Consider the following 16,993-nt stretch of genomic DNA (forward strand, 5'->3'; position numbering starts at 1 on the left):
TTTTAAAATATGTTGGTAAGCTAAAGCAGTGTAGTTGCCTTACACAAAAGAAAAATGATCGTTTACAATTCACTTTTAAAAGTATCGCATCTGTCCAAACTCAACAATGCTAATGTTTATCACCAGAGAAATACAATTAACCAAAGTCATTGGTTGGAGTTATTCTTAAGTGGAGTCATTTCTTTATTTGAATTAAGATAAAATTCATGCCTGCTGTTGAGTTACAGTAATTAAATTCCACATTTATCTGTGGCCATTAAAATGTTCACTTTCTAGCATGGACTCATACTTACTAAATAGTTTCAAAGTCGAAGAAGAAGATCATAAAAAAAAAATACTGACAAATTAATGTCTTTTATATTATCTATTCTCAGACCTTAAAAGATTAAATATATAAATATTCTCCCCTTGTTTCCTGATATTAATTTCATCTTTGGTCAAAAACTGTTCTGAAGATTTATGGTATGTGATAAAGTGTTTGATAGACTTATAAATTTTATTTTATTTATGTTTATTATTGATGCCTTGGAAGCCAGTTGAATTACATATTTACATCTTTGGAATTAGAATTTTATAATCTAGATTTAATTAATGCATGGATGTTAGTGCTTCACTGGCAGTTTGAATCATTAGAATTTTCTGAATACTCTGAGGGGGCAGCTCTCCAATTAAGGCTTTATATATCTTATTAATTAGCTACTTTACAATAGATATCACCCAGGGAACTGTGTATTCCTGTAAGGCATTGTAAAGTTCGCTTGTTATGAAACAGGATTACAGGCTCTTTCCTTTGTCTATGTTTCTCTTCCTCTATTGCCCCTTGTATCTGAGTATAAACAGATTCAATAGCTATCCAATAGCACCGTTAACTTCAATACCAAAGAACACAGGGTTTTAGTTATAGCAAGTTGCGCTAAACGAGTGATGTGAATTTGGAGATTTGGGCATATAATAGTTTTGTAAGTTTCTACACATTACTTGCATAAGGTATACTTTCTACAAAATGATTTGTATAGCATTTGCTTTCAGTCAAAGCTAAGGCATTACCAAATAGGTGGCACTGATATTTTATTTACAAGATCTTACCATAGTGAATGTCCCAAACATGCTTTCCTGTCTTTTGGTGGAAATTTCATGCTACCAAAGCAAAAGCAGGATTCCAAGATAGTTGCCATTTCAAACATGTTTCCAGCCTTGCCAAGAGAAATCTGCTACGATGGGTTGACCAAGAGGGAATCGAGGATTGTCACATGATTGAAGGTTGCCTTCCAAATTGGCAAAGGCACTGTATATAGACCACTGCCCCTGAAGTGCTATGCCTTGAACGGTCCTTGAATTTAGACAAAAAGCAATTCATTGTAACTAGCTGGTGCATTGATAAGAGATATGTCAGCAAATTCCTTCAACCACTCAGGAGTTGGGGTCAGGGTTGAGGGCAAGAGAACAAATACCTAGGAAATGCACAAAGCTTCTCAAGAAGACTTTTATAATAAATGAGTATATCTTTAGACTTCCAAGAATAATGATAATCTTTTGTGAACCACCATTTAAGAATGAAATACAGAGATGGAATACCCCCTGATAAATTCCATCAAGCCAGCAGTGTTATAAATACCTTCTTAAGGTCCTTATCTTCCATAAGAGCCTGAGTAATTCTATCATTCAAAGCCCCCTCATAAAATCTAAAGGTATCAATATAGTGTTCAAGCAGAATACATTTTGAGTATTCTTAAAACTACCTTATAAATAATTTCATAAAAATAATCACACCTTCATGCTGGATTTCTAATTCTGCATAGTTGTGACTTTTATTCCCATTGTAATTGTGTTGCTCTTTTAGGAAAGTGCCTCCAGCATGGGAAAGAAACCATATGTTAAATTACTGCGAAGTCTCCTTTCCTACATCAGTTCCATTTCATTTGAAATTTCATTTTCTGGGAGTGATTCCAACGTGGAATGTTCTCTTAGCAACTTAAAGTGGTCATATTTGTCTTTTCATTGTTGTTTGTACCATTTTTCCCATGTGGTCTTTGAATTTTTAATTTAGTTGGTTATACTCTGAATAGAATATTTGCCCATCACATTCAAGGGCTTCACCATAAAGCCAGAGACAGAGAATATGTATCTGCCTAGAAAATAAATCACAGTGTTTGAAGAAATAAAGTACGACATCTGTCAGAATTTAAACTCAGTGAATCCTGTAACTCACAACTTGTATCTCTGTGCAGAGAAATATGCACAAGCATATTGTTGCCAATTGATGTCACATAGCAAAAATATTTGTTGTCTACACTTGTAAAATGTAGGAGCATTTTTAAAGTTATATAAGGTTGCACCCCAGATTCTTAACAGTATTTTCTTCTGCAGGGGAGATAGGAGAACCAAGATTTGGGGCATTGAGTTTGTTAAAAATACTCTATTTTTTAAAAAGAAGGTTTTAATATATTTCCTATAACATTAAAAGTTAATTTTAACATAATGTCTTAAATTTTTTTTTACAAGATGTTCCAAAATTCCCAAAAGAAAAAATTGACCCTCTTGAAGTGGAGGAGGGAGATCCAATTGTCCTCCCATGCAACCCTCCCAGAGGCCTTCCACCTCTACACATTTATTGGATGAATATTGGTAAGTAACATTCTGTACCATCCATAGGATTTTAATTTCATGCATCATGTCAAATAACATAGGGAAACAAAGATTAAAAAATAATCTAAGATTATCAACGTGGGGGACAAAAAGGAAAAAACATTATCATTATGGAATGAAATAGATTTACAAAAAATTATATCCATTTATATAGTGTGTTCCAAGTTTTAACTGTTCTATTAAGGATATATGTGAAAACACTAGAAAGCCCCTAAATATTTCTCTTGGTTTTATCATATCTAAGAGAGTAAAGCTATTGATATGGTAAAGTATGTCTATGAAGAAAATACTCTCTATATTCCAAACAACTTACTCACCTTTGGAATATTATCCATGTCAAAGTTGAGGATGCGTGGGTCTGTGTTGCTAGTGTTAGATTTCTATTTTAATAATGTTCTACCACTACAGACAGTGACCTACAGAGAAATTAGTCTTAACCTTTGTGTTTAATTTGCCAAAAAAAATTGTATTAACACTCGAGTTGAAATTACAGCTTCTTGTAAAGTCCTTCTGGCATGTGCCTTCACAATGTGCCCTAAATGTTTTCTCATTGTGGTCCTGAGAGAAAAATGATAATATTTATATAGTCCTCGGAAGGAAGTGAGAGAAACTATGCTTGGCTGCAGCCAAACATTCCAGACTCCAATCACCCTGGAACATTCGAGGCTGCATCCAGGAAAGACAGATTAATATCTCTCTCAGACACAACTTTTGGGGAGATCTGTTTGGACCAATTGAACCAGTTTTCATATAAGCCAGTACAGAAGTAGAGGCTTAGATGGAAAAGAGAGGTGGAATCTACAGACTGGTTGTCCACCAAGGGGCTTCTTTGGTTAATGGTCGAAAGCATGCTCCCAGAGGGTTGTTTTTTGTTTGTTTGTTTGTTTGTTTTTTACTTCTCACTCATTGTTCTTTTTGTAAGACCAGACTTACAAGGAATAGGAAGAACAAGCATGAAAAGAAAACAAAATGAAATAATAGGAAAGAAGGGAAAATGAAGAAGGGGAATGAGGCACAATAAAGGACAGTTGCCCCTATTAATGACAAGATGTTTCTTTCCAGAATTAGAACACATCGAACAAGATGAAAGAGTATACATGAGTCAAAAGGGAGATCTGTACTTTGCAAACGTGGAAGAAAAAGACAGCCGGAATGATTACTGTTGCTTTGCCGCATTCCCGAGATTGAGGACTATTGTGCAGAAAATGCCAATGAAACTAACAGTTAACAGTTGTAAGTCCAAACAATTTGTCGTTCCATCGTGAATGCTGAATACAAATGTGCCTGTAATTTCATTCTGGCTGAAGCTGGTTAAAGCTGGGTTGATATTTGCCGCCATTGTTTAGTTCAACTCTAGAGACTTCATCCAGATGAAAGAGACATCTGCAGCTGCAGATCTACAGTAGCTCTGTCTCTCAGAGCCAGAAAATCAAATCTCAGTTCACAGTACAAGTATATTTCATTTGACATCTGCAGGATCTGGTCCTTTGCTGTGGGTGAAATACACAGCAATATTCCAGGGTTTCTGAAGCAAGTCTCAGGCTTTGATGCATTGTGATCTTGAGTAAACAGCAGGCTGCAAATGTGAAAGAAAACAAGAGTCAAAAAGAAAAAGAATGAATATTATAATTTTTGTCACATCAAGCTTTGTTGTCCTTCCCAAATTGGCAAAGTTATGTGGGTTGCTTCTCTTCCCTACTTGATTCTGCAGATGCCAGTCTGGGTTCCCAAATGGGAAAAAGTCATTAGTGGGAGAAAGAACCAAAAAATAATCCCCGACAGTTCACTGACTGAATAATTGGCTCTGGTAGAGTCGCAAGTTGGCATTACCATTCCATTGTCTAATTTGGTTCATGGTTTTCTCCATCTTATGTGTAGATACATTATGCCAGGGCTTCACTATAGCATACCTTTTGGCAGCCCCAATTCTCTTTAACAGAGCTGTAATTTGTGTCCACTCGACCTGGATTCAGCTGTGGTAGTTTAAGATTAAACTCATTATATTTTTTTTCCCAATATATCCCCAAAGATGATGTTCTAGTGAAGCATGGTTGTATCTCATTTTGTAATCTTTCTAAGAGAAAACTATGACTTTTCATTCATTATTGATATCAGCATCTACCATTATGTTTGTGAGTTTTTCTTTCATTTTTTTTTTTATTTCAGTAAGGCATGCTAATGACTCAAGTTCATCCACAGAAATTGGTTCCAAGGGTAAGTCGATCACATGAAGAATGTTGGCATTTATTTTTACCTTTTGTAGCTCATTATCATCTCAGAATTTAAATTTTTCCTTTAATATCTTCATGAGTATATTAAAATACTAATATTTTTATAAAGGAAAACGCCTGAGCATAGAGGTTTCTCCTACCCCCCTCCTTCCTTAAATATGTGTGAAGGAGTGATATTTATAAATTCATCACTTTGTGAATGTATATATGTAATATAATTCACATAGACAAATACACATACACTCACACACATATATATATGCATATTTTTAACAGAGCAATTATTTTGCATCTCCTAAAATGTCTGCCATGGTTGAATGACATTTTGGTTGATAGCTGTTACATGCAGAAAGGAAAAAGAAATGGTTGAATATCAACAGAAGTAGAGAAACACTAGATTTAAGAAAGTTAAATGGTTATTTTTCTAGTAAGACTTCTCAGAATACTTAACATGGGACTGTCCATTGTAACTGTGAGAAAGAATACAGTCTGTAACATTTTCCAAACTCATTTGTCTGTGAAATATTTCATTTTTACCCCCCCACAGAACATCTAATAGAGCTAGTGTTTTTTGGAAGATGCCTGAGTAAATCTGAATTCTGTAGGAAGCTAGTTCTCCACAACAAGAAGAATCCTTTACTTGAATGCAACACAGGTTCTTTATACCATTGGAACCAGTGTCTTAATCTAGATATCTGATACACTGGCAACATCACAAGGGCTGGATGAGGGCTCTTTTTGGTGCACCCTCAGTTTGACGGTGGACTGATTAGCATACATCCCCACCTTCATGATCATTGGGGTCAATAATCCAGTCATGTATATTGTGTCTTTACAGCACTCAGTGAAAAACAATTGCATATAATGTGTGTTCAACAATTGTTTTTCCATAAATACTTACAAGGAAGTGTCGCACGTAAACACTGGTACCAGTGCCCTTCATATCTCTACTCTGAATGTCAGCTGTTTATACTTCCCACGTCATGTCAAATCACATTAACATTGGATGGGAAAAAAAAAATTCTGTAAACATTTGGAAATGCTGTTAAAATTTACATTGAAAATGGAAGTCCTCCTTTGCCATTGTATTTGAAAAGTACTCTTGAGAAGTAACGAATGGAACGGTTCTGTATGTATTTAGTGAGAGTGCTTGCTAATCCTTCCCTACAACCGTGTTTCTCTTTGAGGGGCTGAGACTGTAAACAGAGTCATCTTAAAGAGCTTGATAACTTCATAGATGCATGGGGTCCACCACAGACTTCCTGAATCAGAATTTCTGGGAACAAGGCCTAGGGAGCTGTATTATAACAGGAATCTTATCAAATACTTAGGTACATTAAATTAAATAAAAATAGTTTTATTTTTACACAGCCATCAAACATGGCCAGGTATGATTAAAGTGTAGAATATAAAATCATAGACTATCAGTTAACTTTTAAAGGCTTTCATTAAGAAACTAATTATCTTGAACTTCTGGAATTTGAAGATGTGGTTTCAATCACAACCTTCTTAAAACCTGGTACTCCGCTAAGTTAATGCATCTGAAGGACAATCCATGCTTTATGGTAAGAATGGAGTCTATTTAAATGGTGCTATATTAAATATAGTCTATGTATATATATACATAGGTACATATAGGTATATATGTTTAAGTATGTTTTAAGAAAGATTTAGTGCCATGGGATTTTAACACTCTTAGTCTGGAAAAAATGTGTGACGTTTTTGTATTATAGCAAATTCGATCAAGCAGAGGAAACCTAGACTGCTGTTGCCTCCTACTGAACGTGGCAGTGAGTCTTCAGTTACTATCCTCAAAGGGGACACCCTGCTCCTGGAGTGTTTTGCGGAAGGCCTGTGAGTAACTTGACCTCTGTTCATCACTTTGTCCATCCAGTTCTGTAAAGAATAATGCCTCAGTTAAGCAGTTAATCCTAGACACACATTTTTAAATTATTTCTTTAAAAAAAATTCTTTTACTACATTTCTGGAGGAAGTAATTTGCACTTCACTCTACAGATTTCAGGCTGTGACTGAGATTGACTTATAATTGGATTGTTCTGTCAGTTTGTGATGGTGTGAATGGAGGTGACAATGACAACATTCTCCTTACCTAAGGCAGCGGGAGATGCCATCCTTAGAGCTCGAGGTTCTTCGTTGTCAGCCTCTTACTGTTGCTGCTGGGTTTTTGTCTCGGCCATTCCATGTTGTCCCACTCCTTCTCGTTATGCAATGAGCTCTGAGTCCTTTGCAGGCTCCAAGGAGCCTTATGTATCTATTATTTCACCCTGTTGACTTTTGCGTACAAGGAGGTCCAGACCACGTAATTTTAGAGAGCTTCACCTAATAATATAATTAACTCAAATTTTCATATCTGAAAAATCAGTGCACATTTCCAAATCCTCCAAAAAATGCCTTAAGGAAAGGTCACTTGGTCATCTCTTAAAATCGTTACATTTGTTGAGTGAGTATCCTGAGTCTATGCAAATAGGGACCATCTTATTTAATTCTGAGTCATGAAAGTTTGCCTTTTTCCTGCCACCATCCCTCTATGCTTGCCACCACACGTCCATTGCTACCTTTGGGAATACCCTGGGAAAATACATCCCACCATCCCAATACCCTGAGTTTACATAATTAGTTTGTAAGCTCAGGCCTTCTTTTGGCTGGGCACCTGGTTAGTGAAGTAGAATTTGAAATTTTAAAAATTGTAGTCATTCATAATTCCGTATATATTCTGAATGGGTGATTTTAAATTGGTTTTTGAAGAAAAAGAGTCAATTTTAAAGGTTTTGCAACCCCTAAGTTTTGCAAATGTCTCTTCCATCCAGCAAAGACATGCAGGTTGCAGGGCACCTGGGTAGTTCAGTCGGTTAAGTGTCTGACTCAAGGTTTCGGCTCGGGTCGTGATCTCAGGGTCATGAGATTGAGCCCCCAGTGGGGCTCCATGCTCAGCGGGGAGTTGGCTTGGGATTCTCTCTCTCTCCCTCTCCCTCTGCCCCTCCCCCCCACATGTGCACTCTCTCTCTCTCTCAAATAATAAATAAATAAATCTTTTAAAAAAAGAGAGGTCTACAGCTTATATGTTTGAGATTGCCAAAGTGTATTTGATGTAACTAGTTAGATGTGCCTTGTGACATGACCTCTGTTCCAAAAGTTTGGTCTCTGTATTATGTGAGACGGTGAAAGCCTCAGGTTCAGTTTGAATCCTGATGGTAACTACCTGCTCTTTTGTTCTTGTTCATAGATGTTTACAGTGGTAGCAACTCAGTTCTTTCAGGATTCATCACTATTCTTGGTTGCCTCTTTGGGCAGGGTGAACATTTCAGGAATTCTTTTTTCTTATTTCCCACAAACGCCATAATTTACCTCTTGAGTTGGCTGGGAACTGCACGGATTTTCAAAATAACACAAATGCTCTCATGTGCTTTCTGGAAAATGCAATGTCATGGAGCAATATATAGAAAGAAAATGGACACAAATATCTGTGTCCTTGGGATGGGATGATTCCTGATGGATTGTCAAAGAGTTTTCACCTAAACTGGCCTCCTCTTACTCATTTTGGGTTTGTGTTGGATAATCTTGCCTGGTCCTTGTTCAGATTTTGTATTGTAAAATTTTTAGAGTCCTTTAAAAATCATTTTCTGAGAAGTTTTTAAACCATGAATGTTCTGTAGAAACAAATCATTATAACTTGGACGTTGTACCCTTTATTATGTGTCAGGCACTCTTATTTTACACTTTACATGCCTTAGCTCATTTTATCCTTGCCACATTTCAGGGCTATCACTCTTCCCATTTGCAGGTTAGGTAAATGAAGCCCAGAGGCTGGAATTCACTTCTTCAAGCTCAGTGAAAAGTGGAGCTGGAACTCCATCCTTTCTGCCTCCAGACCCTGAACTACCTCTAAATTTAACGTATTTCCGTATATTTAAACCAAATGAACTGTTCTCTTCAGCTAAGGGGACGGGGTGGGGTGGGGAAACCAAGCATGGCATTGTTTCTGAATCAGAAGAAGTGGCCTGTAATAGATATTTCTGTAAATGGTTAGTCATAATGAAAATGCTGATACCATTAATTAAAACAGGAAAAACTAAACAGGGTTTCAAGTTTACAGATTCTGTGAAGAAGGCAGAAATTTTGAATAGTTGAAATAACACTGTAAATCTCCTTCGGAAGAAGAGGCAGTGAGTGGAAAGTACACATTCATGTGCCAGTTTACACTCACCCCCACCCTGGAAAAGCTGCTTTAGGATTAGAGGGGGATATTGTTGCTTCCCTCTGTTGATCATTGGGCTCACACTGTTTCTTCTCTCTCGCCTCTCTGTTTTGTAAATTCATAAGCTAGGTGTGATTGTATGGCAAGATGCTACATTGTAAAAATGTAGGAACTATAGGGAAGTATACAAACAAAAATTGGCTGGACAAGGACCTGAACAAAAATATGATTATGAGATAGTGCATGTTTGTATAGTAAAAGGGATTAAGGATTAAGCAGTGTATTTTCATTCAAAATTTCATTGCTCAAATACTGTTAGTATTTACTAACAGTACCTTAAATTTTTAAAAAAGAGAGAAGAAAAAAATTGACAAGAATATAACTGGACATCCTTGGAATGGAATAGATATGTCCCTAGATAAATGAGGTCTCATGTTCACCTGATACTTACAGGTAATCTTTTTATTCTGTTCTTTTAAGGGATAGGTATAGAGGATTAGACTAGTTTTTGAGGACTAGCAAAAAAAAAAAAAAAAAAAATCCTGCAGAAAGTGAGATGCTTGCACTATTAAAACCTGGACTCATGGAAAAACGGGTTTGGAGGAACCGAGGTCCAGAGCAGCCTATAATTTGGCAAACTGCCATTTTGACAGATGGCTTGGAAAGCAAGCAGTTAAGAGACTTGAGTTCGGCATCCTGTTAGGTGGTGTGCTCAGGAAGCCAGCAGCTAATATCTTCTCACAGCTGCCTGTCTGAGCATCATTGCTGTTCCCCAGAGAAGTATGCCCTGTGCTCTCAGCCTGGGCAGATATAAAGTAGTGGTTCCAGCTCTGTATGGTTTGTAAGCACTTGAGCCTTGAATGGATGAGGGGAAGAGAGTAAATGTGCATAAGTTAAAGGACCTACATCTTTACCTCCAATATATATTTTTGCATAATAATGGAATTATTTTAACTGATCAATACAATCTTAGATAATTGACAGAGACTATATGAGATAATTGTTCAGTTATCAACTAGTAGCTAATTAATTTGGCTACAAGCACACATTCCAAGAATATACAGTTAGGAAGGAAAAGGGATGGAAAAAGCACAAATATAATAGAACACAGTGGTAGAAAGGACAAGTTTAGTGTTGGACAGACTTAAGTTCTAACATGTCATTTATTACCCCAGTAACTTTAAGCAAATTAATTAACTTCTTGGAGCTTCAGAATCCTCACTGGTAAAGTGATGATAATAATGCCCATCTTTAGAACATATCACTATCTTGTAGCTATTAATAATAAAAATAGAGCGAGGAAGGAAAAGCAGCATCATTAAAAATAGCAAAATAGGGGCGCCTGGGTGCTCAGTCAGTTAAACATCTGCCTTTGGCTCAGGTCATGATCCCATGGTCCTGGGATCGAGTCCAGCATCTGGCTCCTTGCTCAGTGGGGAGCCTGCTTCTGCCCCTCCCTCAGCCTGCCATTCCCCCCCACCCCCTGTGCTCTCTCTCTCTCTCTCTCTGTCAAATAAATAAATAAAATCTTTTTAAAAAAATAGCAAAATAAAGTTTATTCCATTCATGTAGCCCAAATGGAGAGGAAAAATAAAATATTATCAGTTAAAATCAGCCATCAATGCTTTCCACATAATTCTTTTATTTTTATTTATTTATATATTTTTTCCACATAATTTTTAAAAAAGATTTTATTTATTTTAGAGAGAGAGAAAGAGCGACAGTGCAAGTGGCAGGAGGGGTAGAGGGAGAGAGAGAATCTCAAGCAGACTCCCTGCGGACAGGGGGCTCCATCCCACGACCCTGAGATCATGACCTGAGCTGAAAGCAAGAGTCAGCCGCTTAACCGACTCAGCCACCCAGACACCCCTCCACATAGTTTTTAAATCACAAGAGTCATAGATGGTACCCATCCTCCACTCATCTAGTTTTTGTGAGCTGGGATTTTTCTTGAACCCAGCTGGCTTGATTCTCCACTCCTGTTCCCCTCCCTAAGGTGGAGGAAGTTATCCTCTTGATGTGTGACAAGTTATCAGTTTGGTTTTAGTTTTGTTTTGTTTTTACTTTTTTTTGTTTGTTTTGATTGGGTGATCTCATCTTTCCAAGGAAGGGAGATGTGGTTCATTCCCCCTTCCCTCTGTTCCCTAATAGAGAAAGCCACCTGCGTAGCCATGTCTGTGGAGAGCCCACCTTGCCCTAAAGCAGGCTGTTCTGAGGTCCAGCCAACACATTTAGCTGTCACATCTGAGCTGTGTTCTCCACTGTCAGCTTCATTAGGATTAAGAGGGTATCATGGCTTCCCTCTGCTTACTCTTGGGTCCTACTTTATCTTGTTTTTCAAACTCCTACAGGGAAAGGGGCAGTTATTATTAGCCACTTCCAATCACTTGCAAGGAGATTTCACACTTGAAATATATCTTATAAATATTGAAAGTTTGAAAAATATCGTATGGTATTTCTGTGGGTCCAAATTACCCACCCTTTTATCTAGCCACACCTATTCAGCTATTATAAGTAGTCAACCCTCTTAATAGAAGAAACCTGATTTCTGTAGAAGCAGACTATTCAAGGAGCTTTCAGTAAAGGAGACCTGATCCAATCTGACGTTCACCATCAAAGGTGGTGTGCAGGTCTGTGCACTGGGAAGGCTAATTTTTATTTACTGGAGCTCCAAGTGCATACGTAAAAGCATCATGTTAAGGGATGTGACCTGGGAGGCTCTTTGAATTTAATTTTGCACTTTAAAAAATGTTTACCACTCGTTTGTGTTGCAGACCAACTCCACAGGTTGATTGGAACAAAATAGGTGGCGACTTACCAAAAGGAAGAGAAACAAAAGAAAATTATGGCAAGACTTTGAAGATAGAGAATGTCTCCTACCAGGACAGAGGGAATTATCGTTGCACAGCCAACAATTTCTTAGGATCAACCACTCATGATTTTCATGTTATAGTAGAAGGTACATTCCCCATGTTGATTTATTTTTCTTCTATTAAAAAAAAAAGGTGAATTGCTATATGTAGTGGACCTACCCTTCTAAAGCATATATGTTAAAACAGGTAAACCGTTTAAACTTTTAATTTGAGAGTGGGTACTGGATTCTATTATATTCCAATTAACCAGATTTGTCATATAGCCCACGATAGCTCATAAAAGGGACAAATGGCAAGAAAAGATCTCACATTAGGGATTAAACACAGATGACTTCCACATAATTTTTATTATAATGAACATATGATGCTGCATAATATTAAATCGTAGAAGAAGTAAGCATTACAAAGGAAGGAATTATTATGATGAGTATCATGATGAGCTTGTTTCCCAGGCCTATGGTTAACTTACTATGTCCTTGATCAATTTGCTTCACCTTTCTGTACATCAGTTTCTTCCTCAAAGAAATGAGGGTGTCAGACAAATTATCTTAGTTCTTTCCTAGATACATTATTTTTTTGTCCATACCTTGGGTTCACATGACATTCAATATGTTACTTATGAGGAAAGGGTAGACTCGGTGCTAGAAATATTTATTTTCTATCAAATGATGCAAAATACACATTATATTCAAGTCATCTCTGTAAACCCAAGCCTTTTAATCAATAGAAGCTTAGCTGTTGTTTCTTATATTCACAGAAATAAGTGGGCCATGATGTCATCATTTTTAAAAAAAATCTATATATCACACCATGTAGATATTGGAGCTGTATCTGCCCTGCAAGTAAAGGTTATCTAGGCATCTTGGGAATCTGACTGATGCAGACTGTTTTCTGTGGGTCTGATTACATTGAGGTCTCCTATCTATAGTTTGGTTGACTGTATTGATCAAATTAATGGATTGATTACTGCATTTGTACTTATTTAGTGCTGTGTAGGCTTAACTACTGAAAGGAACTGTCTCTTTCAGGATCCTATTTAGTGAACTGATGCTCTGGGGTTTCCATTTGTATTCCAATAAAGTTTACCTCTTAAGCCTTCAGTTTGTGCAGGGAACACCTAAGTAAAAGGCTGACTGTTTTAATTAATGGGGAAAAAAAATGAAGACTCAGTCACACATTCCACTTGCAAGTAAATGTTAGGATAATTGTTTTAGTCATCTGCTGTTTGGAATGACACTGCGTTTCCAAGACCTAGCCCACAGTGTATATGATTAAGTTAGGAAGAGCGGAAAGCCAAAGATGAGAATATCATTTTCCTTGATTCAAAAAAAGCAAAACCTATATAGGAGAAATATTACTCATATTACCAATATTACACATAAATATCAATAGCTGCCAACAGTGATATATTCCTCTGATTTTAAATTATTCACAAAGAAATTCAGAGAGGAAGAGTTTGAGAGGTTTGTATATATATTTTTAGTCATCATTTGATGCTCCCATATAATTAAGCTATACCATGCAACAGGGATATTTTCCTGTAACCCTTTACCCCTGCCCAGCGCAAACACATACCCACAAACCAGACATGTCTAATTGTTAACTGCTCCTACTCCAAGTTGCTGACTATTAGAAATCCTTCCAGATGGCTGGAACATTGCTACGGTAGCTGAATATTTTAACAATCTGGCCACGGTTTTCTTGACTGTAAGACTGAAGCTTTCAAAAGAATTGCAAGGGTTGCAAAAAAAAAAAAAAAAGGATGTAAACTTAATTACGCAATTTAAAATGTTGACTATAGTACTCCAAAGGAATCTAGGTTTCCTGAACAAATTGTCCTCACTATTCATAAAACAGCTATTAGCACTATTGAGATGTAAATTATGTTTTTATTAGGAACATTTAATCTTTTCTCCTTAATGAGAAGCTACTAAATGTGCCCTCAGTTGTATGTTTTAGTAGTTTCTCTTCACACATGCAAGTGAAAAGCAAACTGGGCTCAAGAAGTCAGTTTTTCTTTTTTTTAAATGTGAAAGCAGTAAATATAAGCCTCATTAATCATAAGCACGGATGAGCTTATTCTATTCAATTGTCTTCTGCTTTCCTGCACTTTCTTTCCCTTTTTTGTCTCTTGTTTAGAAACTCAAATGAAATAGCAAGGATTACCATAGGATCACAGAACAATGCTACTGTGAACTTTGAAAATCGAGTCCATTCTGAAAACACCCATTTGTGCTTAAATAAAAGCATGTATTATATTGTATTCTCTGTCTATGTGATGTTTCTTCTTTATTACTAAACACAATCAAATTCTGTAATTGAAGTTACAACATCCTAAATATGAAAACCGTATGCATTTTCAAATTCTGTAATACGTGTAAGCAAAAACATCCTTGTCTTGACGAGGGACAGCTATCCTTTCTAGGTATCTATGATATAAATATTTTACATTCAGTAAGGAGAGATGTTAAAATGGCATCTAAAATACTCTAAATCCAGGAATCAGAATATGACCACAATCACATTTTAACTAATTATTTAAAAATAAACTCCCACCAACAGCATTCATGTAGTCAACTTTGGAATCATTTAAGACTTTTGAATTTTAGTGTAAAAGGAAAATATTTATATGTAATTGTATGCTCATAATTGTCTTAAAAAGATATCATGAACTCAAATGCAATTCATTGATATACTTAAGAAAGCCTCATTTTCAAATAATCTGTTATTTCTAAAGAGTTACAATTAAATCCAAGTTTGATGAACCTAACAAGTTTGATTTAATAGAATATAGATATTTAGTAAAAAATCTGTTACTAAGAAAAAAGCTTCCGTGTTGATTTTTAGGTACCAAATTTCCTATTGTATTTCATTTCATTTTCCTTCCAGTGATAAATGTCTCTAATTAACTTGCTTATTATATTCTAAATGTTCAGTCATTTGCATCTCAGTTTTTAACAGCATACAGAAATTATCATCTTTTTTATTTATAATTTGACAAAATGAGGAAAGTTTCAACCTAAGTAGTTTTCATCAGTTACCATGTATCTTAGGATAATAGGTAAAAGCATGAGATTCAGTGATGATGTTGTCTCTCAGAATTTTCCATTTTAGGCTTTTTTTTCCCCTCCCCCTTTTTCTTGAGCTTTTTTTCATCCTTTCCACTAGATCTTACCCTTCAGGAATAGAGTTACATGTTCTAAGCTTTGGAAAACATCTGTTTGTTCTCTGTTCCAGCGTGTCCCTAGCCTAACTTCACTCACCAAAAATAACCTGACCCATGGCCATTGTCCTCAGGCTCACTATGTGTTCTTTTGTGAACAAAGTAGCAACTAGCTAAATGTGTTCAACCAAGACATGAAATTATGAGATTGAGAAGTCAGTGATTCCCTCCTATCTAAGGCTCCTTCTTTCCTCCCAATGCCTTTCTCACTGGGGTCTTTAGGGATCAATCATTTCAGTTTAACTCATAATTACTCTACATGTGTCTGTTCTCATTGTGCCAAGCAAAGGAGACACAAGAAAAGACTAAGATTCCACCCTGGCTCTTTATTTATCTGAGAAGCATAAAAACAAATGTCCAAGCATTTATAAAAAAAACAAAAACAAAAACAAAAAACAAAACTCATCCAAAAGGGTGATGATTCCTAGTGAATATACGAAATCTTGCTATCAACCTCCAGTGGATAGATGTTGGAGGAGCTTGGATTTGGAAGCACAGGGGAAAGTTGGTAAAGCCATATGGTCTTGGTTTCTATCAGGGGTCCAAATTAATAAAATAGTAATTAACTAGGAATAACATCACATTTACATTGGAGTCTCAATGCTGCTCAATTTATAGGTCTGCAAATCCATGGAGTGGCAAGAACACAGAAAAGGGCTTCTTTTCTCGGTGACACTGAGCAAGTTAGACAGCATCTCCAAGGCTCAGTCCTTGGTCTGCAAGGAGAGCTGGACAGGGTGATAACTTAAGCTTAATGCAGACACCTAGAGGTTAATGAAATTTGTAGGATGAGAATAGAAATAAAATCCTGATTTTATTATTCATGTATATTTAAAGAAATATCATTACATGATCTCCTTTATTTTATTATTTGGCAGATTATTATTATTATTTTATCTTTGCCAGATAACATTAATTTCAGGTGTACAGCACAATGGTTTGATATTTGTATATATTATAAAATGATCACCAGATTAAGTCTAGTTAACATTCATGGCTACATAATGACAATTTTGTTTTTTCTTGTGATGAGAACTTTTAAGATCTACTCTCTTAGCAACTTTCAAATATGCAATACAGTGTGATTGACTACAGTCAACATGCTGTACATTACATCCCTATGATTTATGTTTCTACATTTAATTTTTGCTCTGAAAGCAATAGTCTTCGTTTGCTGTTGTAAACATGGAAATTTTCATGTTCATGGAACTTTCTTCTCTAACTCGAATGTTTTATTTTATTGTGGTTGTGTGAAAAGACAGAAGTAACAACATCAAAAATGTGCATAGACATGCACATACACACCCATCTCAGAGGGTCATAAGCAGTTTATAATTTGGACGATTGCATTTTAACCTAAATGACTGAATATTTACAGATTATGAATACACATTTTGAATTAAAGATTTAGTAACTAAGCCTACACCCTATGGAATAATTACTAAGGCATGTCTCGTGCTCGGACTTGAATTTGCCAGGGTTATTTGTATATTTTTGTTTTTCTTGGTGAATTTATAGGCATTTTCTTTTCACATAATCCCTTTGTTTCCCCTTTACTTAAAAAAAAGCATTTAAGCATTTTTTTCATTTTACACATATCTGTACCTTTAAAAGAGTTTCTTTTTGACAAAAATGGAAATCCAAAAATGTCTTGGGGGAAATAACCAAGCTACGCTTGATGGGAATTACTCCCTGCAGGTATTGTGCAATTTTCTCTGGAATCAAATTATCCAAACCATCCACACTTTAATCTAAATCTTTTATTCACTCCTGACATAGTAATATACTTAAGGTGACAAGGTAT

At 36.1% G+C, this 16,993-nt stretch overlaps 1 protein-coding gene across 18 annotated transcripts in view; it reads left to right on the top strand.

The window, feature by feature from the left end:
* Nucleotides 1-16,993, top strand: part of CHL1 (cell adhesion molecule L1 like) — a 205,805-nt gene that overhangs the window by 142,262 nt on the left and 46,550 nt on the right. For 17 of the 18 annotated variants that reach the window (XM_073901557.1, XM_073901545.1, XM_073901556.1 and 14 more), the window contains 5 exons: nucleotides 2,503-2,625; nucleotides 3,709-3,879; nucleotides 4,813-4,860; nucleotides 6,611-6,731; nucleotides 11,868-12,052. In XM_073901557.1, the coding sequence (XP_073757658.1) occupies nucleotides 2,503-2,625; nucleotides 3,709-3,879; nucleotides 4,813-4,860; nucleotides 6,611-6,731; nucleotides 11,868-12,052 (648 nt within the window). The remainder of the gene's footprint in view (nucleotides 1-2,502; nucleotides 2,626-3,708; nucleotides 3,880-4,812; nucleotides 4,861-6,610; nucleotides 6,732-11,867; nucleotides 12,053-16,993) is intronic. The other variant, XM_073901559.1, reaches the window with a different exon arrangement.

This window comes from Callorhinus ursinus, unplaced genomic scaffold (assembly GCF_003265705.2).
Source record: "Callorhinus ursinus isolate GAN/ISIS: 27379988/994484 unplaced genomic scaffold, GSC_fseal_2.0 scaffold15, whole genome shotgun sequence".
NCBI lineage: Eukaryota > Metazoa > Chordata > Mammalia > Carnivora > Otariidae > Callorhinus > Callorhinus ursinus.